Source organism: Solenopsis invicta, chromosome 6, assembly GCF_016802725.1.
Source record: "Solenopsis invicta isolate M01_SB chromosome 6, UNIL_Sinv_3.0, whole genome shotgun sequence".
Taxonomy (NCBI): Eukaryota; Metazoa; Arthropoda; class Insecta; order Hymenoptera; family Formicidae; genus Solenopsis; species Solenopsis invicta.
Window position 1 is genome coordinate 25,763,468 of NC_052669.1, and position 25,029 is coordinate 25,788,496.

The 25,029-nt window shown below is 32.9% G+C and overlaps 1 protein-coding gene and 1 long non-coding RNA gene across 6 annotated transcripts; both read right to left on the bottom strand.

The window, feature by feature from the left end:
* Window positions 1-235: 235 nt before the first annotated feature.
* LOC105202151 lies at window positions 236-24,316 on the bottom strand. Of its 5 annotated transcripts, none has more exons than XR_005575130.1 (9): window positions 24,159-24,316; window positions 16,639-16,775; window positions 15,979-16,135; window positions 15,428-15,516; window positions 8,676-8,819; window positions 4,320-4,574; window positions 3,495-3,634; window positions 2,520-2,611; window positions 236-489 (listed from the first exon to the last, which is right to left on the bottom strand). XR_005575130.1 is itself a non-coding variant. In XM_011170551.3 (9 exons), the coding sequence occupies exons 3-8, from the start codon at window positions 16,736-16,738 to the stop codon at window positions 2,529-2,531; spliced, it is 828 nt and encodes a 275-aa protein (XP_011168853.1). In that variant the 5' UTR covers window positions 16,739-16,775; window positions 23,758-23,844; window positions 24,159-24,175; the 3' UTR covers window positions 236-489; window positions 2,520-2,528. The 5 variants fall into 5 exon arrangements, 3 of the variants coding, with proteins under 3 accessions (XP_011168853.1, XP_011168846.1, XP_011168864.1); XM_011170551.3 differs by lacking the exon at window positions 3,495-3,634 and adding an exon at window positions 23,758-23,844 and having other exon boundaries at window positions 24,159-24,175; XR_851084.3 differs by lacking the exons at window positions 2,520-2,611; window positions 3,495-3,634 and adding an exon at window positions 1,991-2,087.
* LOC113003724 lies at window positions 6,672-7,733 on the bottom strand. Its single transcript, XR_003268642.2, has 2 exons — window positions 7,389-7,733; window positions 6,672-7,294 (listed from the first exon to the last, which is right to left on the bottom strand). It is a non-coding gene; the product is annotated as an uncharacterized LOC113003724 (long non-coding RNA).
* Window positions 24,317-25,029: the final 713 nt, after the last annotated feature.

Consider the following 25,029-nt stretch of genomic DNA (forward strand, 5'->3'; position numbering starts at 1 on the left):
TTTTTCATTTATATATTACCAATTTATAAATATATGTATGTATTCTTTTTCAGCAGTTATTCAATCGATTATGCTGCTTTACGATTATTTTAACTTGTCAAAATCAATAATGAATTTTATTAAATTAAAAAATTAAATTATTAGCACTTATAAATTGTCATAATTAAAATTATAAGAACATGATTTTTAACATTATGTCTGGAAGGAAAGATCGGGTAAATTAATTGTTCTGTAATAAAATTTTGGCAGTGTTTTATTTCAGATAATGGATGAAAGGTACAATAAATCATATGGCGAGAAATGTTAATAAATAAATAAAATTCCGTGGAAATATGCACTGTGATAGAGAGACGCCAAAATTCTTTTGGGACGTGATACAAGTTTTCTTTTTTTGATTGACCTTTTCAGGCATTATTTTTTTCTTTTTTCGTCGATTTTTTTTATTTCACGCTTTCCGTATGGTACCAGGCAGTCATCAGTAAGCGTGAGCTGCAAAAAAAGAAACGTGTTGATTAAATATGAAAAGATGAAATAACAATCGTGTGCACTTACGGAAAAATATTTTAACAAGAAAAATAATGGCTGAAAAATTATAAATGAAATTATAAATTCATGAAAATTATTTGCGCTTATCAAGATGCGGCAAGATAAATGTAATTTTTTATTTATTATTTTTCCATAAGAGCTTAATTTCGAGATTTCTACTGGAGGAAATATGTAAAAATAAATTTATACATATATATTGTGTGTGTATATATATATATATATATATATATATATATATATATATATAAAATAAGATTTGATATTTGCTATGCTGAGAAGGTAATTAATCTTTAAATTACACGTTATATGTCCTCCTAAAGAAATCTTCGGAAAATTCAGCAAAACGATTTCATGGAACTTATACAATGTACAAACATTAGAAAACTCATATAAGTTTTTACACGTCCTCGTTGTATGCGGTGTAATGTTTCGTTTATACTGATGGCAGTTAGTCATTCATAAATACAACGTAAATATTGTATTAAGGCATTAATAACAATCCCTAAATATGAGTTCTAAATTGAACACAGCAAGCTAAAACTGGCAAATTATAATTAAATAATTTTAACTATTCTACGCGAGATTTAATTTATTGATATATTAGCTGATACTATGTCGAATAGAAATATTACACCGTAAACGAGGCCCCCTAGTACATTTATCTGGGGGTGTTTGAGACGTAAGTATTTGATTCATAAGTGTCTCTCACTGAAAAAACTCAAAATATAGTATACACATTACATATTAGTTGACTGAAAATATACATACATGAAAAAAAATTGAGTAAAATAATGATTCGTAAAATATAGGCTTTTAAATCATGTACAGACGTCGTGAGAGATGTTGATTGTAAAATAACTTTATGATTAGATGATGCTACCGATTACATGAGAAATTAGGATGATATTCGTTAACAAAACCCTTCGGCTACGACGCTTCTAGACTGCCGCCCTTGCTTTCGACAGACAAGAACGACTCGTCTTTATGCTAAACGTCGATCCCACAAGAAGTGAGTATTATGCTATGCAAACGCTAATAATCGTGAGTGACATGTTGATTTTAACACTAGAAGATATACTAACTTTCATTATATTAAAAAATCGTTATATTGTTATATCGTTTATATTATCTTTTTCATTATATTTTTATTTTAATCACAAGTTAAATTATAAAATTAATAATAGACGTACTCCTATCGACTTGGCTTTATCGACAGCACACAGTTATTAAAATTCCACAAAATTTTTAGTTATTTGAAAAAATTTAACAAATTAGAGTACTTCGACATTGAGGAATAAAAATTTAAAATTCTTCTGGTGTTAATAAATAAATGTGGCGAATGTATATCATGCAGTGATTGTAATTTGCGGAACGGAACTTTTTTTTATCACTGTACAAACAATTACTTCACCACTTGGACAGACAGATATTGTCGGGCACGTACCGCGTGTTCGAGATTCTGTCAGCGGTTCCTCAGCCGGAGTAATGGCTCGGTAATTAATAATTACCACAAGGATTAGGGAACATTGTTGTAACGCATTCTGAGGAAAACATTTGGGAAAAAAAAACAGTCGAGTTAATACACGAGTGTAATCGGGATTACGCGAAGGGAGGAACGCATTTTGCGATGGGACTATCGATATATACAATAATAACGTACAAAAACCAAGAAAAATACGCGTGGTAGCCCAAGGGTTAAGAGGCCCAAATTCTCTCATTCAAACAGCCGTCGTAACACGGGTCCATTACGATGTATATACGCTGATCACTCATGTGTTACGTTCTACTTGCATGTTAATAGCGAATGTAATACGCTTTAATATGGCCCAAACGAGGACCGTTTTCGGAGTGAATCGTGATGTGCCACCACTATCCCCGCCGACTCTGAGATTATTGACTGTTTGATTTATTAAACGAGTAAATGGGGTGCGAGGGATTCAACACTTTGACCACTTTAATCTCTTATCGCTCACTTTTTTCGTTTAATACGTGGTACGTTTATTGTACCACGGGCTGGTAAAGTGAAATCGTGGAACTGGCTGCGAATAATAGTAGTATAACGCTCCTGAAATGATAGATATTCGTTTGCTGTAGCATCGGTCTCATTACATTACATCTGCATCGAACACTCTTGGTTTCAAGTCGATAGAGTCGAGTCTGTCGTTAATCAATTGTCTTTGGTGAAATCTCAAACAGGACAGAAATAAGAAACGTGTCTAAAAGGTCTAAAAGGCCTGAAGAAATTTGCAAAGTTAAGGCACCTTTTGGACGTTCTTAGAGTTTGTTTCTATGTATTCGTGTATGTTATTCAATTTGTAAAGGAATTGTATTATGTTCGACTTCAAAAGAAAAGCAGCTACTTGGCAATTAAGCAAGAATAAAACTTCGCAGTCTATCGAAAAATGTAGAAATTCATTCAAAAAACAAAGCTGTTCGAAATGTCGATTTCGCCAGCTTGGCACCAGGTGTTCTCAATTTTACCGTTCGACGAAGCTGATGGCACGGTGTTATGTTTGTGCCAAAATCACCAGCAATATCGCCGAGGTGCCAAATATCTCCGCATAACCACGTCGGTTTATATTTTCGATCGAGGTGACACGTGAAAGGATATTCCGACCCGTTTTTCGACGTCACCACTGGCGATGACTTCTATCACTTGATTTATGCTCGAGCCAGCCAACTTTCGAGAAAAACTTTTAAACTTTAATCGTACGATCGTCACATGTTATTTCTAATTATTTAAAAATTTTTTTTAAACCTTATACAATTTAATTTTATTATTTGAGAAAATCTTCATGTTATAGTTTTAGATGAAAATTCGTGATTGATTTATTGATTGATTGATCTATGATTGAAGAATAATCGAGAGAAAAGTTTCTCGCCAGTAGAAACGTTTTCCTAAATATCTAATAGCGTTGATAAGCATAAAAAATTATCAAAATCCATACCGAGATTAAAACTATTCTACTGGTAAAAAGATAGACGGCTGAGTATGAGTTCCAATGGCTCACGTATATTACGAAAACGAATGGAAACGAAAAAAACACCTCTTGTGCGAAAAATATCTCGTCTTTCATAAGTGTCTAAACTGTAATTTAATAATGTATGTTAAGTGCATGTTAAGAAAATGCATTGTATTCTAGATTACTATGCTATTGCCTTGCTATTTGAAATATTACATTAATTTTCAAAAAGTTGTGAAATTTTAATCATAACATTTTTTGTATTTTGCAATATTGTTATAATAGTATTTTCTCTAAATTTTTTGTCACAGTAGTCTAGATTTAGATGTGCATTTGCGATTACAAAAATCCTTTTAAGAAAATTGAAAAGCAATAGCAATCGCAAATGTAATGCAGTTACTGTCTACAGATTCTATGACACTTTTTTTATCAACTATTTAAATATTTCATATGTATACACTTTTTAATTTAGTCTAAAATTTAGAATTGAGAGTTTTACGAGTAGCATAATAGCCGCGATTTAGCGGAAATTTCGCAATGCTTCGACATCTTTTAATAGCATCTGTAGTCAGTGTTTATCAACGACCAATGCCAATCACGTCACACAAACTTGTGCAATCGTCATTCACTGCGAGCATATATTTTTATATTTAAAATAAAGCTTTCATTATTACTGAATATACAATAATTTATTAGATGCATTATTATTAATTTATTATCGGTTTAATAATAAAAATTGAGTTGGTATTGATCTTTGATCGTCATGAGAAAGAACATTACACGAATCAAACGGTTAATGGGCATACATACCAAAGGGCCTGAAGGGATGTCGGCTCCACAGATAGCTACGCTTAATTGGGCTGAGATAACTGTCCCTCAGAAAGAACGGTGTGCGGTATTGAGCGTAACTCGGAATATAAGGCGCGTAGCTCGGGTACCACCATGGGTCCCTGGTAAACGCACTAATCGGTGCCATTGGTGATGGTTCCAGGAGATCGTAGAACGGCTTCTTGCGCAACAGGACCCTTGGACGTGGCAATAAGAAATCGTCGTCCACGAGATTACCTGCGAGCGACACGAATTTAATTGGAATCGATTGCAGACTGCGACAGATTTGCGGACGGCGCTGAGCTCTTGCCGAGGTAGGTAGATATTGTTTATAAATATATACTAGTTATGTAAGGCTGTATAGCGCGACTGTAAAGTAGCCTTGAGACTTCTCTTGTGAGCTAGAACGAAATATTATTAGCCGCGATTGTTTAGCAAATACTACATCTTTGTGGCCTACTAAAGTTGCTAGAATGACACAATTTTGGTCCATACAATTAAATTTGCCGTTGACTTGTAATAAAAATCAAAATAACAGTTTTACTAAAATAGTTTTATTAATATAGTTTCTCGCGCGTGAAGAAGAAATCAAAACGATAGATGATATGAATTATAAATTAAGAATTTGTAGTAATATATACAGAGAACAATTGTTGATCAAATTCTATGAGAATTTAGACTTAAGAGAAAAGATTTTTTCGGAAACAGAAAATTTTTTTTAAATGAAAAAGAAATACATTTTTTTAAAATAATATATTTTAATACAAGCATTTATTTGTTTTAAGTAGAATTATTTACTTTTAAATATCTTAGAGAGAGACATATACCTTAAATATATAATTTACATTAGTACATTTTTACATTTAAATAATAATTTTACAAATAAGCTAATAATATTATTAAATTTAATTAATTTAGCCGTTGATCACTGCTTGCAGTACGCGAAATAGGTAATGTCGTAATTGCAAAGTTGCATAAATTTGTTTCTAGCAAGGTTGTCGTGTAAATTTCAAAATTACGTTTATATGAATTATTTATGTATTATATTTACGCATATCTCTTTCATGTAGAATCAAGTTACGAGGTATATATTTTTTTAAACACTAGGTACCACCAACGCGCGCTTTGCGCACGCCATTTAGCTTTTTATTTTTAACATTTTGAAAATTGCATTAAGAACCTATAAGAATTAACTTTTGAAATATTGATTATTTTGAGCGCAATTTTAATTTTTAAATCTTACGTTTATGTGTTACAGTAATCACCGTAGCTTCGTAGCTGACAATAAGTAACTTTGCGCATCGGGTCGGTGAGTCGTAAATCAATTTTTTAAATTTTATTTATGTTTTTCGAATATCCTGCGCAGGACTAAAAAAAGGACACTAAAAAAAGAGTTTGGTAATAGCTATTAAATGTTGACTTAAATAATGCCAATTAAACATTTGATTAATAGATATTACCAAAAATATTACTAAACTCTTTTCTTCAGTGGACTCAAATAATTTTTCGAAGGGGAAACCGAGTACCCAATCGCGCGCGATCGGTCCTCGGGAGTGCCGTGTAAAGTACACTGAAAATAAAGTCGGGTAATAAGCACCAAATGTATAGTGTAATAGTATCAATTAACTATTTCAATGTAACCAAAAGTAATTTTATTTTTTTTCATATTTAGTAAAGTTATACTAGATTTGGTAATATTTACTAAACATTTAAGAAAATAAAATTATTATTATTTTTTGACATAATGACAAAATATTTAATTGATATTATTTTACTATACATTTAGTAGTTATTATCAGATTTTTTTTCAGTGTATCATCGCGCGATCGTAACCGTATTTTCGTGAGTGAGTTAGTGCAATCTTGTTGATGATCGGAGAGGAAGAGGATGAGGCCTGCGACGCAACTTTTAGGTGAGTTCACACAAATATACAACATATACACACTGAAAAAGAAGTCAGGTAACAATTACCAAATGTTTAGTGAAATAGTATTAATTAAATATTTTGTCAATATAACCAAAAATAATTTTATTTTTCTAAATGTTTTGTAAGTATTATCAAATCTGGTATAAGTTTACTAAATATTTAAAAAAGAAAAATTATTTTTGGTTACAATGGCCAAATATTTAATTGATAATATTTCACTGTACATTTGATAGTTATTGCTAGTCTTTTTTTCATTGCAGGGTTTATATCAATATCTAACCTATCTAACCAATGTGTATTGTATGTTACAGATGTTCCTTGAGGTAATTGACGAGAGGAAGCCAACGTCCATTATCGCCGAATTATTGTGAAACAAACGAACCGCAGCCGGTTCGTCGCGTCGCGCGTTTTTTTCCGGGAGTGCCGTTTAAGTATTGGACTAATGAACTTTTCATAACTCCCATTCGATAGAATCCTAATTCGAGGGCCGGGAATCGCACCCCCGCTGCTTGGCAGTGAATATCCTTACTGGGGCGTTGCGTATGGTGGGCGTGCGCGCCGCACCGCGACGTTTCATGCCGAAGTGCCCGTGCACGAGGTAATTCCGAGCCGCTTGTACGACATGTTCGTCTGCATGTTGCGCGGTTGTCTGGATGTGTGAGTTTACACGCTCTGTCTCCGGCGATCGGTTTGGTCCTAAGCGGTTAGAAAATCGGATCAGTTCTCTTGGGTTTGCGCGTTTCTCTTGTTCTCGTCCACCATCCTAAGGCTTTCTTAGATCCTTGATGCCCTTTTTGGATTCTTTGGATCTGGGGTTCGAGCTAGGTGAATCACGTTTAATCTGACTTGGTCAGAACCTGGCCTTGTAGGTTAAGCTTGTGACGAGAGGCTGGCTCTCATTTCCTGATTCGTCTAAAATGCTAAACGTCGGCAATGAGTACCTTCTTTTCTCGTCCTGCCCGAGTGTCTTGTCGACGCCGCTTGGATATAAGATCCAGTGGGACTGATTAAGATGATCCGTTGGCTGGGCCTATGAACGAGTCAATTTTAGACGTGATTTTTGTGAGACAACAGACGTAGGAATTCAATACGATTGATTTCGTTTTCTCCCGCGTGGGGCTTACCCTTGTTCGGGGGCGGGTACGCGTGCGTTCTACGTGCCGACTCGGGGTGCTGAATCCACGGGAATCCCTCTGAATGGGAACTCATATCATGGGTTTTATAAACCCGAAATGCCGCAGTATTACGCGAAAAACTTAATAAATAATTAGTCCACGCGCGCAAATTTAATATATTGTTCACGAGTGTTTCGCGTGTGCAACGAAAGGAAGAAGCTTAACTACTTGGAGGACTGAGAGGAGGAGGAGGCCTGGGAGAGGCATCGGGCCCCAGCGGAGCAACCTTGGGGTAAATATAATTCCTTATTTATATGAATTTGATAATCTTTCTCCTTTTTGTTCATCGCAATAAATTAAAAAAGAGTTACTTAAAGAAAGAAAATGAATATAAAATTGTATACACAGCCAGAAAAAAGTTGTGTTTAAATTGATAAAATTGTTCTTTTAACTTGATTTTTTTAAATTGAAGTGAAAATGCCTTAAAGGAAAATAAAAATTTATTTGATTTATTTGATGAAGAAATGACATTACCAATCTTTAAGTAAATAAATTATTTGGCCAAATTATTCGTTTAATTTAAACAACTAATTTAAAGAACTGTTTAATTCAAAGAATGTATTGATAGCAATGTAAGACATAATTTAGTTATTCTGATTTTTAAAAATTATATTTTTTTTTATTTAAAAAAATATTTGCGTTGCGCAACAAAAACCATTTTTTAAAAGAAATTCTAATAAAAGGAACAATCAAAAAATGTTTTTGAGTCAACTTTTCTTTAACCGTATAGCAATGCACAAATTTCTTTGAATCAAATAAATACTTTTTTATTCAAAGAAACCTTTCTCTGTGTATAAGAATTAACTTTTAAAGTATTGATTATTTTGAGCGTAATTTTAATTTTTAAATTTTATGTTTGTGTCACAGTAATCACCGCAGCTTCGTGGCTGATTAACTCCGCTCGTTGCGCATCAGGTCGGTAAGTCAGTAATAAATTTTCTTATTATATTTGCATGCTCTTTAAATGTCCTGCGCAGGATCATAGCATAATATTGTCTTCTTATATCTTTTATTATTGTTATTTTATTTGCGCAGCAACGATGTCCTCTTTGCGGAGGAGAAAATAAATTAAAGTAATAGATCTATGAAAATTATATTAGATATATGTGTAATATATGAATGTAACATGAAAACATAGGAATATTACAAATGTATAGAACGTCTTACAGATCTATTACTTTAGATTGAAATTGGCTTAAAAGTATAATAAATGTTGTATTTGCGCTTTATACTCACCATGAATATCGAACAATCGTTTCATACTGAGCGGTGGGCTTAAATGACGAGCCAAGAGCGGTGATTTGCTAGGGTACATTCTGTCGATATCCGCCAAGCGGTTGAGATGATCAGTCCAAGCCTTCTCAGCGTCGAATGGTTTTGCTGTTTTGTGTAATTTTGCCATTTATGAAAATGAGAGAAAAAATTAATCGATATATAATTTTACAACTTTGCTCAACTATCTATTTCGACGAACACGTTGCGAACGCCTTCCGTGATTGGTACTATTCAAATACTAAATATTCTTAAGATTTCTAAATAATTTGAGCTATATGTAAATTGTTCGAATAATTTTCTTAAAATATTCCAAACGTAAATTAAAATGAGTTTCGTTTAAGCATTCGCTACGTTTCGTTCAAGAAAGACATGTATCAGTCAATTTTTATAACGCCGAGAATCCGCAGAAGGTTTTTATATTATATCTTTTATATTATATTTAGCTTTTAACATGCAAATATTGCATATATTTCATAAATGTTGGAATACTAATCCCGAGGTTTACGAAAAATGTATCGGGTTTCTCGTCGTTAAATTTATTTTTACAAAATTGGCAAGCGCACAAAGGAAAAATGAGTTAATCAATTAATTTTATAAATTAATTTAAAGAATTTATTAAAGTATAGATAAATTAAATTTTCTAGACGCGCGCGCTCGCGCAGAATCACCATTATTTTGGCATATATGATACCTAAAAATTTTTTATATTATGCGATCAAATATTACCGATTATTGAAAAAACTTGAAATAATATATATAATATATATTATACATATTTGTATACATATGTATACGTGTATTAATACATAGATATAAGTTCCTTTTTGCGCTACCAAGAAAAATATATCGAAGAAAAAAAACATAAATTTAATTAAAAAATAGTTGTGAATTGTGTGTCTAAATTGGGTAAATATACATCTTTCTTTTTTTAAATTAAAGATGTTTATTAATAGTAATTAACGTAATAGTATAATACTTCTTGATATTCGATGAGAAAATTAATACAAAGTCTCATAATTATTCAAGTCGCTAATGTACGATTAATTTTTCTGAGTTCTAAAATCTATTTTGACACCTAATAGCATACCGATTTGATTGAATTTGTTTGCATATGGCCCAAAGTTGATCAAACTGATATTTAATTTTTACGCTTCATTTTCTCTTTTCTAGTGTTTTAGCGAGTAGGCATTTTAACTTTTAATTACTTTTGCAACATTTGCAATAATAATAATTTTGTATTATGCACATATATTGTACATACATCATGCATATGAGAAACACAGCAAGCGTTATTAAATTATGATGAATTATTATATTAAAATAGGTAGGGGAAAATTATTTAGTACAAGTTACTTTTATATAAATATATTGCTCTGTTCTAAGAAAATACTAAAAATTATAAATTATATTAATACAGGCTTCTTGTTATTTTTGCGTTTAATTAGCGAATGATGGCGAATGATTAACGAATATAATTAAGCAATTGCAACTTTGATTCGCGCTATTGATAAACTGTTTCAAACTCTCGCTTAAAATTATAATTTGGTTCACTGAAATGCGGGAAGTTAAAATGCTAGGGTTTTGTCCCTGTTTTTTTTTTTTTTTCATATCGTTGTAAGCCGTGCGCTAAATATCTACTAAGTATCAAGTAGTATTCATCTCTGTATGTAGAAAGTCTATTTTGCCGAAAGCTGGCGTAAACTCGCGTCACACACGAGTCTGTGTGTAAAAAAATGCAGCGTTGTCACAAAAAAATAGCATGACGTCACGTAAAGTGAAAAAAAAGCATACTGACCTTGTAGGAAAAGGCTGCTTCAAAAAGTTGGTGACGGAAAAAAAGCTGCGACGATTCTCGTAAAAAAAACGACTCGGTTATAAAAAAATTATGTGGGTAAAAATAAAACGATAATGGAAGAAATAGAGAAACGACGATTTGTACTGTAAAAATACGACTTATATGCCTTATTATAGCTATAATAGCTGAACTATGGCTTAGCTTTCCTTTTGCAATTATTAATCGTGTGCTCAGCACTAGCATTTAAGGCTAATGAAAGCTTGGCGCTAGCAATGACTATTGATATCGTAAGACTATCAATTTTTGACTGCTTTTATTTTATAATGTGTCGCTATTAACTCTAATGTTTTGCACATGATTATTAAATTTGTAATCTAAATTAAAAGTATTTGCTGATTATTTAGCACAATATTCGGTAAAATAATGGTCGATATATTAATAATTTCCATTTCTCTGTTTAAAGTCTTCTAATTTGTAGATATTGTGGCTATGCGTCTTCTCCCATTACGAATGTTGGATAAATAATTCAACTTTCTACCATTTGTCGTAAGTCAGTTAATCGATCACACTGCCTAAGCTTTCTAAGCTTGAATCAATTACGTAAAATTCTTCGTTAAAGATCGGTACGTACTAAAATCCAGGTGTGTAATCCGACGTAAACTATGTACAGTATTCGTGGCGATCCTTTACGAATATTGCGACGATCCGTATACGTCCATGTAATCATCATAGATTAGCAGCCGTTAATTATGCAATTCCAGTCAGAAAAAAATTGTTTGGCGGAGGTGGATCACTTAAAAGCTAGAAAAGGGGTTCTAAGGAAGTTGGGGGTCGAAAATTAACGAAAGAAAAGTACATGCCATATCCTGAAAAAGATAGAAATTTCTGGATCTGGTTGTAATTAATTGCACGTTAATTTGTTCATTGTTAGTAAATACGCGTGCATGTATTATTGCCGATTAGAGAGCATATATTAAAAAGAACTTTCGATTTTTCTTCGCATCGCCTTGAACATCCATACGCAATTTTACTTTATATTGGATTATAAAAGGGACCTGTAGTTATTTTTTGTAATTGTTTATTGTAATAATGCACAAATAATATAAGTAAAATTGAAAAGTGTACGTTGTCAAAAACAATTTCTGCAAATTACAAAGTGTAAGTGTACTTGTGTGAGTGATCCTTGTACTATTTTTTATTGCATTTGCATTACGCATATGCTTTAATAAAAAAAGAGTTGACTAATTTTTATATAAGGCGACGATCTAGTGTCTGAAAAATCGAAAGCACGAATTAGAACGCGTAAGCGTCGAGAGAAAATTTCCAGCTTTTTCAAGTTTTGGCGGCCATGTTTTATCTCAATTTATTTCTTCGTCAAAATTTTTTTCGAGAAGAAAAACTTTTCCGCACGTCGCTTTTTCGCACGCATTTATTATCACTTTCTGACAGAGCTACCATGCGTTCATCACACACTCTGCTCCAATCGCAGTCTCATTTTGTTTTCATATAATGATTTTTACTAACTCGTTATATGATTACGTATAGTGCTGCTTAATATAGTGCATATGACAATCAGAAAAGTCAGCTTTTCCACCGCTTTATCCCATTTTCAATCCGTCGTTTAATATCTTCTTTTTGGCTCATTCAGTTTTTCGCAGTCAAGCTGCGACTTCCACCTCAGCTGCAAGAGTTAAGGATTCCTGAATACTGCGTGCATGCATCTTGTCCGTGTGTCTCATGTTGTAAATTACGTAAAAAATTAAAACAAAGAATACAAAACGCGTTAAAAAATTTATATAAAAAGAAACGAGTATTTTTTTATTTGTTTTAGCTTTTTAAAGAATACTATCGATTTTTATTTATATTTAAAGTAAATTGCTTTTGTAGTTCAAAATGTTTTCATTATTAATACATATAACAAAAATATATATTTATAATTACATCAAAATATAAAATATATTTATGACGATAAATAATTTTATTATCAAACATTTATTTTACAAATATTTTCTAATATTATTTAACATTATCTCTCAAATTGAAGAAAAAAGATTAAAAATATAAAATTAAAGTATTTTACAATAAAAATTCTTTTGACAAATATTTTATTCATGATGTCTTAAATTTATTTGTAACTTTTTAAAAGTATAATAATTTTATGTTGCACTTTCGTAAAACGTCGAATTTTCGATTTTGGTTTGTCATCGCAATATGTTTCAAAATTATTTTTTTTTTTTCCATGACGAGTTTATTCGTGAAAATTTGTGTTGTTCTCTCGACTATGATCTTAAAATATTGAAAGAAAGATAGGAAGTGGTTATGCTTAGGATTGCGATATAAAATTGTCTCGTATTATTATTAAAAAGCGGTTAACATTTTGTAAGTAATAGTAAATTACAGTGTGTGATTGTAAGGTGTAAACTGTCGTGTACGTGATTTTATTGCTGTGTTTATTTTTATACAAAATTATGTATAATCCTATCCGACTTACCGCGTGATTCAGAAGAGTAACGAACATAAGTACGTATACTTTAAATGCGTGATTTAATGTGCACTAATATTTAATTTATCTTTAACTATTAGTAATGATTATTAGTTTGAATAAAACATAATTAATAATTAAATTAAAAAATATGATTACAATTATTACAAATAAAATTATCAAAAAATCTAATTCAATTTATCTGTCCATAATAACACGTTATAATAATTATATTAATCTATAATTTGATGATTAAACTTACATTTAATTGTAAATAACAAGAGCATATAAAAAATTGTTAAAAAGATTGCAGCTCGATATTTAAAGAAGCACTATATTAGCGATCGCAAAACCACGCGGAACAATTTTATTAGACATTAAACGCTAAGCAATTACTTGCTTCCATCTGTGGGTGGAAGAGTGCATGTGTATGTATAATATAACGTGATATTCGTAAATGTGAAAGAGGGATTATTGGGATAAGCGGGACCGTGCATGATGTGTTAGTTAATCGTGTTTCGTAAGCAATGACGTCGCGCTCGGGAGGTGAGCGCGATTCGCTCTTTGGTCTCCCATTTTCGGGAGATCTGTTGGCATCTAAGGTCGCTCAAATCGATGATGCGATTCAGTATGAGCCACTTGTTGGGTCTAGCGCCTGGAAATCAGAAACCAAAATCTCTGCTCAGCGGCGTGCGAGACCGCGCAAATCATCGACAATAAATACCCCACTTTGATGACTCTGAATCGTTACTGGACATACGATGAGCTAGGAAATGCTTTTTCTCTAGAGACGAGTCATAGGGCGACACCTCGAGCACGACATGACCCACGTGTGATCCATGATCGATGGAACGGTGAACGATGAACGATGATCCGTGACGCCTGAATGCTCGATTCAAGTTAGGCATTATGGTATATCGATAATGGTCGATTCGTTGATATAATTACTCGTTGATAAATAGTTTATTTGATCATTAGAAATATGCGATGGTTGTTAGAATGAAAAAATTTTATACATTATTATAACGAAAAAATATTTCTTTTATTTATTTGATCGTGCAGTGGATCGAGGTTAAATAAACGTGCTAAAAATTTAGAAGAATAAATTTTTTCAAAACTAGTTGCTTCAATACTGTTGTTTTTTTTTTTTTTTTTAATGACAAATTATATTTAAGCGTCATAATGATTTAAAATTTATTAAATTAGAATATTAAAAAAGCTGATATGATAATGAAAGGCGATGTTAATTTAACGTAGAGAAACTTGAGGCGATTGTTATAATTTAAATATTATGTATCAAATATTGAAATTACAATATGATTAATTAATTAAATAATTTGTTGGAACTATTACAATCTGCCTCGAGCTTTTCTAATCGAGTTTACACCATGGAGCATTTTATTATCATGAATTTATGTCATGTCGATCGCTCTGATTGTGAGTTTGGTCTCGATCAATTGATTAGGATCCAAAGACAGGGATGTAATTCTAAAGTGGAGCGTCGCGAGGCAGAGAAGTCTTCAGATATTGAAACATATTGTACATATATTTATACGTACGTAAATGTGTTCTCATATAGCGATATAAGTATAATAACTTAGATACAAAGAGAGACGCGTAAAATAATTAGTATTACACATGATATGATATGAAGGTAGACACGATTATTATTACGATTTACAGTGAGACTAAACAAACGGTCTATTTGACACGTACGTTCAAAAAGTGCATACGCATTTTACACATCGGAGTAGCGACACGTGGCGTAAAATCGGGTTTAGGGGGGGGGGGAGGCGGGTGATAAGTCCTTGATAGTTTTTGATAGTTTCTTTTCTCTTTGGTTAAATATGCAGGCAAGGTGCAGGGTAAGAATGTGATGTACGGTATCTCTCCGGGAAGGCGTTTCTGGCTTCTGAGAAAGGCCCGGAGAGTCGCGTGCGTGCATAAGATGCGACGATGTCTTTCTGTAGAGAATGATCGTTCATTTCGCGTGTTTTTCTTTTTCGTCCCCTTTAGAACGCCGGCCAGAAGCCAAAAGCACCGGGTTATACATCGAGAACTTAATCTAGGAAGGTCCACGAAAACAAGTGTAGTTATCTGTTAACACATTTCGGTACGTCTTGGTGATTTTCATAATCCATTCTCTGGGTTCATGCTTTTTCTCATTTCTTACTCCCGTTCTTCGGTTCTACTCTATTCTGCTCGTGCTGGTTTTCGTCACGCTTCCAGTCTCTCATTTTTTTTTTTCACGTATTCTCTCTCACACACACTCTCTCTCTTTCTCTCTCTTTTTCTTTCTCTCACTCTCGTGCTCTCGCTCTCGTTCGATATCGAGGTATTATAAGAGTTTCGTTTCGTTTCGCGCTTTCGATTCTTTCTCTAAGACGTCGTTCACTCTCTTTTGGACTCTTTTGGTCACAGTTCTTTAGTACGTACCGGGGGTGAAGCGCTCTATGGGTTTGTACTGATGGGGATACAGCTGCCTTGGTGAGTAACCGTAGATCTCACGGTGCACGGGTAGATACCTGGAAAAGAGAGAGATCGAAACGTAATCGCGTTAATATTTCGCAAAATCGAAACTATAAATGTTATAAATACTTAATTCACAATATTTAATAAATATACTTAAATCTCAATATCTTTCGCTTAGATAAAATATTTAACATGATAGATTTTACATACATGTTTTATCACTATATCGATTATTATCATTAGAAAGTAGGAGTAAAATTTTGCAAAGTAGGCCGACGAGGATATATTTAGATTTCCGTATTTTTGGCTGTCTGCCAAGAAGCGATATACAAGACTTATCAAGAATACATTCGTTGTACAAATAGTGTGCTGAATATGCTTGAAAGAATGCGATAATACGATTCTGTCTTTTAATTTGGATATCCTCTAATTTAGCTAACAATTTAGCTAACAATAAGCCGCGAATCACCTTATCTACGAATAGCGAATGGAAAGAAAGTAATTTGCGTACACACCTGTATCCGGGAACATTAATACGGTCGGCTGCGTGAATCGGGTTTTCGTAGATTGACTTTCCAAACGGCCACGAGGTGGAATGCAGCTCAGGAAATTCCGAGCGGAAAATGCTGCGGGGCCTGTGAGTGTGCTCAGGAGCTCTGATGTCGTCAGTACCTATGTTTTCATTTAGATTCTTATTACCATTAAACAAATAAGTCTTTCCGACGTTTCATTTACGGTGAATAATGTGCGATATTAAATTTAAACAAAAAATACAAATGCAACATGATCGCATAAGCGATTGGTGCTTATTTCCATCAATGTAAGGTAATTTTTTAAAATCTCAGTTTAAAAATTTGCTCTTTGTCTTTTTTTTATTGCTTAGAATTAGACAAGTGTAAAGATTGAATTAAATCGTGATCAAAATTAATGTACACACACACACACACACACATTGTTGAAAATAAACATTAATGTACTAAATGTACTTCAATTGAGTAAGCGCCGCAAAAAATTAAAGTATAAGAAAATATGATCATACGTACGCAAGAAATTTTTAGAAAAGTTTTACTTGTTTCATATGTGGAAATTGATGAATAGTTTATGTAAATGCAAAATTCATATTTATAGAAAATTCGAAGAGAAACAAATAGTTTCATGTCAAGTGAGCGCCTCACCTTTCAGGGCCCGTACGTAACTTTGCCAAAATTTCGCCTTTCTTGTGATGGGCTCGTTGCGCCCGATCATGTCGAGATTGCTTCTGAATCGCGCGTCCATTTTGCCACTCTACTGAACTGCTAACCACACTCGTTCGCTGTAATAAAAAAAAATAAAAAGATAATTAAGTTGCATGCATTTCTAATCGAGAATATATTTGTTAGATTCGTGAATTGCGTGAATTGTAAACGAATACAATTTTATAGATATTTATAATAATTTTTATCATTCAATTCTTTGAAAGGACTGTTTTTTCTCGTATAAGAATATAAAGACTGTCATACTCAAAAAGAATATTGGGAAGATTGTAGAACATATATACAACATATTCGTCAATTCCAGATTTCATTAATTTTCAAAATAGTTAAGACGTGGATAAATAATATTTTAATTTCTTACATGTATGACGTTTTAGTAATCAATTTAGTAATCAATTAAATTGTGAAAAAAAAGGAAACATGTAAAAAAAATATCAGATAACGAAAAAAATTATGCCAAAAAAGTCTTATATCGAGAAAATTTGATAATTTTATTTGTTGAGTAGACTAAAGAAATATGAATTTGCAGTTTTTTTAAATACAATATGCAACAAAGTTCCTATGAGGGACTCTCGCAATAAGCGCTACACAAAATTCTTGTGGCCCAAGGTGATTGCATAAGTCATCTTAAATTTAACGGCTTGCGTAGGTGCGGCTGTGCTTTTTTAACCTTGCCTCGGTAAACTGTGCTCCATTTCCGCAATCCATTATCATGACTCAGTCATTTCCTTTATTTATTTATGGTATGAGACAATCCTGGCAGATAAATTCAGATTGGCCCTAGTTTAATTAATTTTAACATTTCACTTGTTTTAATTGGTTGACTTTAGGAATCTTTAAGAAAAATCTCTAATATAAAAGATACAAATAAATTTTTATCTTCTACATAATATACATTATTTTAACAGCTTTTGAATCATGTAAAAAATATAATACTATAACATTTTCTTTAATTCAAATTGACGACTTGGTAAATTGATGTTGTCAAATTCAAATTTGTAATTTGAAAATTGTCACGTAGCCGCGTTCCGTTTTCGATCGCGTGAGAAAGCAAGATTGGTTTCTTACGTCGGCCAATAGTAGACTGTGACACAAAACGGGAGCGTCGTTTTTCTTTTTGTTGACGCAATGGATGTCGCTAATTTTAGAGTCACGCGTACTTTATAGTCGCCCTGGATCGTCCGAGCAGTTTCGCAGATATTCCTGTTTCATTCTCGGCGGGAATGACTGAAGGTCGTGAAGATGAAGTGAAAATGGGGTTACTCGTCATGTCGATCTTATTTAAAAAATTTATCTGCTGGCTTATTTATATTAAATGCATATGTGTACAATATGATTCGAGTATACGATGTCATACTTTAAATGTAAATATCGAAATTACGTTAATTGCATTTTTTTCTAAAAAATAATATCAAATTATTTTCTCCTAAAATAATGTCAAAATTACAAAATTCTGATACATCGTTATCTTCGATATTTATGTCCATTAAAAATAAAAAACCAACTTAATTTTTATATTTTCTACAAAAAATATGTATGTACATGGTATCTACATGGTATTTCTTAACTGAAGAGTTAATCAGAAAATGGATGATTCAGCATAAAAAATAAGTTAGAAACGTAGAATAAATTTTCGTGTAATGCATTATTTCTGAGATAATCGAATTAACAAATTGGCATATTTTGACATAAAATATTAAATAAAATCTCATATATTATTTATTTTTTAATAACGTATCTTAATATTTTTATACACATAATAATGAGATGAATCAATTGATGAAAAAAAATACATAATTTAAAAAATATGTGCATAATTGCATATATATTATATATTTTATTTACTTATTTAAAGTATTTATATGTTTTCTTTGCCTTAAATGATTCATTTTATTATTCTATAAAGATACGTGTTTTAAAATATAAATAGTTTACATTTCATAGATATTAAAATTGAGAGTAAAGATATTTTATATTTTTTGTCAACATATATCAACTTTTAATTTAATTATTTTGAAAATGACGCATTATTTAAAAAAATTTTATTCAATGTTTTAAACTTATTTTTTCTTGTAGAATCTCATTCGTTGATGAGAGATGTACCATCAGTTATGGAACACCTTGTGTATGCGTATATGCAGTAATAATTTTATTAGAATAAAATTTTTTCAAATAAAAAATGGAATGTGTACAAAAGTTGGATAATTAAGTTTCAATTAATTCGAGCTTTTTATACAGTGAATTAGGTTGTATTATTGTCACATTGAACTCTTCAACTCTGTCTTTGAACGTTTAGAAAGTATGCAAGTGAGATAGGCAGGCCTCCTAAAGTTTTCCGTGATTTGTTCTCCAGTCTGCATTCTCGAGTAAGCAAAAAGGAAGGCGTCGCGGCGCCCACAAGAGACGCGTCGTGACGCAAGAGTCCCGGATTCGCGCCCGCGCGGTCACTATATTTAGACTGCCCGGGCCCCGGTCCGTTTTTAGTTGGTAACAGGTGGAAGCGTCGAGAGAAGCTGTGCTCGAGGCAACGCATAGTCAACGAGTCTGCGTCTGACTTTGACCGATTTTCGCGAATCCCCATTGGAGACTCATGACACCATGTCCCGACGATAATGACCTCGTAAAACCCATCGTAGTTATGACAATTCTAGAACCGGACCTCGAATGCATATAATATAAATTTACGCTTTTACGATCTCGAGTATCTCTTGAATAAAGGGCGTAGAGATTAGATTATATTATAAATTTTAAGAAAGTTTAAAGAAATTTTTTTATATCATCAATTTGGCACGTTTATAAAAAGATATCTAGAATACTGATAATTGTCTCAGCTAGCTGTATCGGCTAAAAAAAATTTCTAAAGTCGCTTAATCTTTTGATTTGTGTCTACTTCTACTAGATCGTCCGAGAATATCTTGACCTTAAAATCATATCCGCATGAAAATAGGTCGAGTCACGAGTGCTTGACACGCTAACCAATTGCACAGATTTCTACAGACTTCAAAGCGTAGAATTAAGAAAGATTCATTAAACATTTTTAAGAATTAAATATTATATATAACGATAAATATGAAATAAATACAAAGTTGAGGGAGGGGATTATCGCAATTTTTATATTGTTATTACGTCTATAATCAGACAACACGGACGCGCTGACAGAAAAACGAAGAAGAAATTGGAAGATATAGACGCGTGGTAGAAGTACACGTGTCAAAGAAGGTAGATTAAATCCCCATCCGGACGAGCGTGGTAATCTAGATGGCTTCTAAAAATATATATGGCGCGATCAAATCATCTGGGACGTAGATCCAAAAACTGCAATATGTCCCACTATCCGTACAGTTGATTCGATAACCAAGTTAATTATCGTAAAAATATTTCAATTGATAGACTAATTGCTTTTCATGAATGAGAAAAAGTTAATCTGTCACACGAATTTCAGTTATAGCAATTAATTAACCGCGATTTATATTGAATATCTTATATTGATCATTTTGCCACTAATATGTAACATAGTACACGAGAACTTTTACTGAAAGTTGAAACTAGAAATAGAACCTAAGAATAATAAAACAACATCTTATTAATAATTTTTTTGACAGAAAAATTACACTAATTATTTTCACCGGAAACATTGTTATATACAAATAAAGATTTGTATTTAGAATACTTTTTTTTTTGTTATTTGATCAAGCTTATATCGTACAAAAATACAAAAGTTTGCGTATGCATGTCTCACGAATACGTCATTCTGTTGTACGCGTCACGAAAACGCGTGACGAAGGAATTAAATAATCAAGAGGTTTGGCACTCTCTCGCTAACACGTGCGAAGCTTTAGACCCTCCCAATGCGTTGCAAGAGGATTACAGTTTACGACTGCGCTTCCACCTGTCGTTTAGCATTCTTGGCTGAAAATTCCCGCGCTACCCGCGCCACGCGACCTCGTAAGACAGCCAAGCTTGACATAATACAGCTTGATTAAATAATAATACCTCGTGCACCCTGTTAAAGTTCACTTTGAATTAATGCAATTTTTGTTCTCAATAAAACTTTTCCAGCTAATAAATTTACTCATTTGTATTCACGAATACGTGCAGCTTTAGATTTAATTTATCAGAGCTTTTATAATCGCTGATAATTTAAAAATTACTGTTTTGTTATTATCTTCAGCAGAGAAAAATTACTTTTGTTAAAGAATATAATATTACGTAATTAACGTGATTTTTAAGCACAGTTAGTATATTGTAACGATTATTTGTATAAAAGTGCCTTACGTAGTATTGGTAATGTGCATGCGGTTAAGTTAGAAAGTGTTAGCTAGTGTTAGAAACCAATATTGATGACTTGGCAGGCAGTCGAACGCGAATTTCCTAAGTGCACGCTTCTTTAGATTTTACAGAGCTTGCGTGACTTGTTAAAAGCCTCCGAATTCCACGTGACTGTCTCGAAGGAAACCACACGAAGGAAAACTTTCGCACATTGCAATATTAATGCCAAAACTTTATCGCCACTATGGAAAAAAAAAAAATAGTTTTGCGCGATAGACAAGTAATAGTGGCCATTCTGATTAGACAACGTTTCAGCCGGGATACGCGGCTTATGTACGAGAGACGTAATTTTTTAGTCAGAAAACTTATTTTATATTACGTCATTTTACATATAATCAAAATTAATAATGAGTATCGTTTACGATGATCAATTCTTATTGCGTTAAAAAAAAATTGTAAAAAAATTATTGAAGATTTTTTGTTACCGTTTTATTTGTTAATTTTGAATTAATAGAAAAAAAGAATAAACTTTTTAATAATTTTATTCTTAATGGTTATTTATGAATAAAAATATATAACGAGTGAAGTTTCATGAGAAAATGAGAAAAAAAAATAGCAGAATTTTAAATTTTCCCACAGCTTTGAAAGGTTGGTTTGTCGCGTCAAAGTTTATTTTAAGCTAAGAATGTGTTTTTCGGAATTTTCAAATAAACAAACTTGATTTTTAGATTTGATCTCACTTGTTGTGACAGATCTCAAATCGCGTCTGTAACAGTGTTAAATTTAATCTCGATGCGACCAAAAAGTAGTAACGCCCCAATCTGATCAGACATGTTTATTCAAGCTCGGTGAGTCTTGCAAAACTGTTTCTTCTTGTGACAAAACAACAAAAAAAAACTGAAAAATGCAAAGAGCTCTCACCGAGAGCTCTTCCTCGACGATTAACAGGTAAATTGTTTCGAGTTTTAACAGTAGAAAGAGAACGACTATAACAGACGTGCATCGGTCTTGGCGGAACGCGCGGATCGGCTATTCTCGTCCGGCGGTATAAATACGCGATCGCGCGCGCGCTCGTGTTATATAAGCTTTAAACAAATCCTTGCCAATTATTATAAACAATCCGCCACTTGCAGACGATTGGCATAAGCTCGACGATCGTCGCAGGCGTGGCGCGCGAGTCTCAAATTGGTATTGTAATAAAAAGGAAACTGTAGACGACGCGTGCCGGCCATTGCCAAGTCTCGCATTCACGAAATTAGAATTCACCGGAGGTGCGGAGGCGAGATCGGTAGGAAAAGCGGGAACGATAAATTTCCGCCGTTAACGAGGACCATCTCTTAAAGTCATCGTGTTCAAGAGATATTACACGAGGCATCTTAACTCTTTGTGTTCCAAGCCATTTTTTCTAATGAAATCATCTATCAACAGCAGATTATTTACACGCTTGTAAACACCCTTTTCAATTCCTAGATTTCCTAAAGATCAATTTGTGTTCCATATTTGCGATCAATATCTTTTAAAAATCAATTAATATTAATTTCATAGCCATATGGCGATATTAAATTTATTGCAATGAATAAATATTTAGTCTTCTCTAAGCTTTGAGTATTAAACAATTTTTGTTTAATAAAATAAAACAATTGTTCTTTAAACTATAACAATATGATTGAACATCCTAGAATGCTTTTATATATATTGTATATATCTCACATTTTTAATTATATCCTAAGATACGTCTAGTCATTTAAAAAGTATCAATGTCATGTACGTAACGTAAAAATAAAATTAATTTTTGACAGGGGGATTCATCAAATAATTAAATAATCTTTTATAATGCAATCAACAAATTTTTATTTGGAATGTAAATGCAATTTTACAGAAAGTAATGATAACGCGTGAATATTTAAATGAAAAAGTAGGTACATATTACACAAGTTCGTGTTACTCGTCCGTCTTCCTGAAAGACTTGCATACTTTTGCGCGATTGTACTCGATTTTAAACATACAGCTGTCAGAGAGAAACGTCATTTTAAACGAGTAGCAATTTAGTCACGCAAAGCAAAAATAGTATTCTAGACGTGAGATCACGAATGAGGTCGCGCGATTATGCGTAACTGACAGTACTCTTGTGAGTAAAGATAACATATATTAAAATAAGATTGTTCTTATATTGATCGATGAAACTAGATCAGGTTCTGAATTTTGAAATGATAAATTTTAAATAATTATCCTCAATACATTGTTATAAGATCTTGACAAACTGTGACAAGTCTAATATACATAATTATAAAATTAATACTTCACAGTCTCTTTGTTTACATTACATACTTTTTACTATATATTAATATTATATACATTAACTTTGTCTGTAATCTGGGTCTTTTTGGGACAAGCAAAATTTCACTTGTATTAAATAAAGGTTCGAATTACAAAACTACTTGGTAATGTAACAAAAATGTTAAAAAATAACCTTGAATTTTTTTATTTTTTTAAAACCTTGAAAAAACACGAAGAAAATCCAGATTGCAAACGGAAGGAAGATTGCAAAGTATGATTGCAGACGAAGGGTTAATTAAAATTATTAGTCTAAATCTTTTTTAGCCATCCATAAGCCTTCGATAAATTAATGACATTATTAATTTATGAATGTACAACCTTGTGAGTACACATGTAAAAGAATAGAATAAAATATAGAGAACATGGTTAATAATTAATAGTTAATGATTAACACGCGATCTTGCGTGGGTGGTTAGTGGAAGAGCGAGTTCCTACTATGCGACGTAGTTCGGCAGCGCAGGAGGACCACGTCTGACCAGGCGCTTCTTTCTTCACTGTCGCACAATAGATCGTAGACGCGTTCTGGAAAACGCGTTGGAAAATCTCGTCGTATTTCACGCGATTGAGAGAAAATTTCTTGCTTCTCCCTTAGGTGCACTCACAATAGCGCTTATATCGCTCCCTCCCCCTTTGCTACCCTTTTCTCGATTTTTGTTGTAATTAAAACTTTTTACCGCAGTTTTTCCTGTCTCTCTCTCTCTCTCTCTCTCTTAAAAAAAAAAAAATAGAAAATTTTGCGCTTGTCTCATTTAGTGAAAGAAAGAAGGAGAGAGAAAGATGTAGAGAGAAAGAAAGAAAGAAAGAAAGAGAGAGAGAGAAAGGATGTAGACCTTTACCTAAGTATTTCGGGCGACCGTTCGGTTCGGGGATTGGACCTTAGACTGGGCTGCTGCCACCAAAAGTGTGGACTAGTATACAGTTGGTGATGTACACGGTGGCGCCGATCTGGCGACGGGATCCGGGATAAGCCACGCGACATTTATGGCACAACCCCCGCCAACGAGAGACGATTGGTCGAATGAGACCATCGTGGGAAGGAAGATGAGGGAAAGAGCAGAAATGTGCGCGACGCAGCATCCACCGTCGTAGCTTGCTGCAAGTTTGCTTGCACTTGAGATTATACGCTTTGAATTTATAACGTGGATGTACCTGTACTCGTACGATCATGTCGTATACCTTGTACCCCTGAGGGATTGGGAATGCGTATATGGATTCTGAAAACATCGCCCAGAAACAGCGGCGTTATATAACATAAAATTGCGTACGTCCACATTTCCAGTGCAAATACTTGAGAGAATAGCCCCTCGTGTAGATAGATATTACACACACATACATACTTGTGAGAGATTTATGTTATGAATTATTAGACGTATGCTTTCACTTATCTAATTGAAAATAGAAATGGCTTCTACGAGGCTATAACACGTACGCATGGATTGAAACTTTCCTCTTAGGAAATGCGTGTATTATTAAATAGTGCAGCAGTTATTTAATTTTTAAAGCTTATTTTTAATAATATTTTTAGAATTTAGAATTCAATTATCGTTGTTTGCAAAAGACGGTAAAACATGATCTTTTCTTTGACTGATTTGGATGAAATCGTTGAATTTCGCTAGCCGTTCCTTGTTTTACTCGCGACATAAATCAACGCCGCCTACATTATTTCTGTTCCGTTAAGCAATGACTCATTCTAATACGAGAGAGAAG

Coding starts and splice junctions, on each gene's coding strand:
- LOC105202151 (XM_011170544.3), bottom strand. CDS start 16,738: ATGGACGCGCGATTCAGAAGCAATCTCGACATGATCGGGCGCAACGAG. Junction 16,136..16,638: donor TTACGTACGGGCCCTGAAAG/GTGAGGCGCTCA, acceptor ATGAAAACATAG/GTACTGACGACATCAGAGCT. Junction 15,517..15,978: donor ATTAATGTTCCCGGATACAG/GTGTGTACGCAA, acceptor TCTCTTTTCCAG/GTATCTACCCGTGCACCGTG.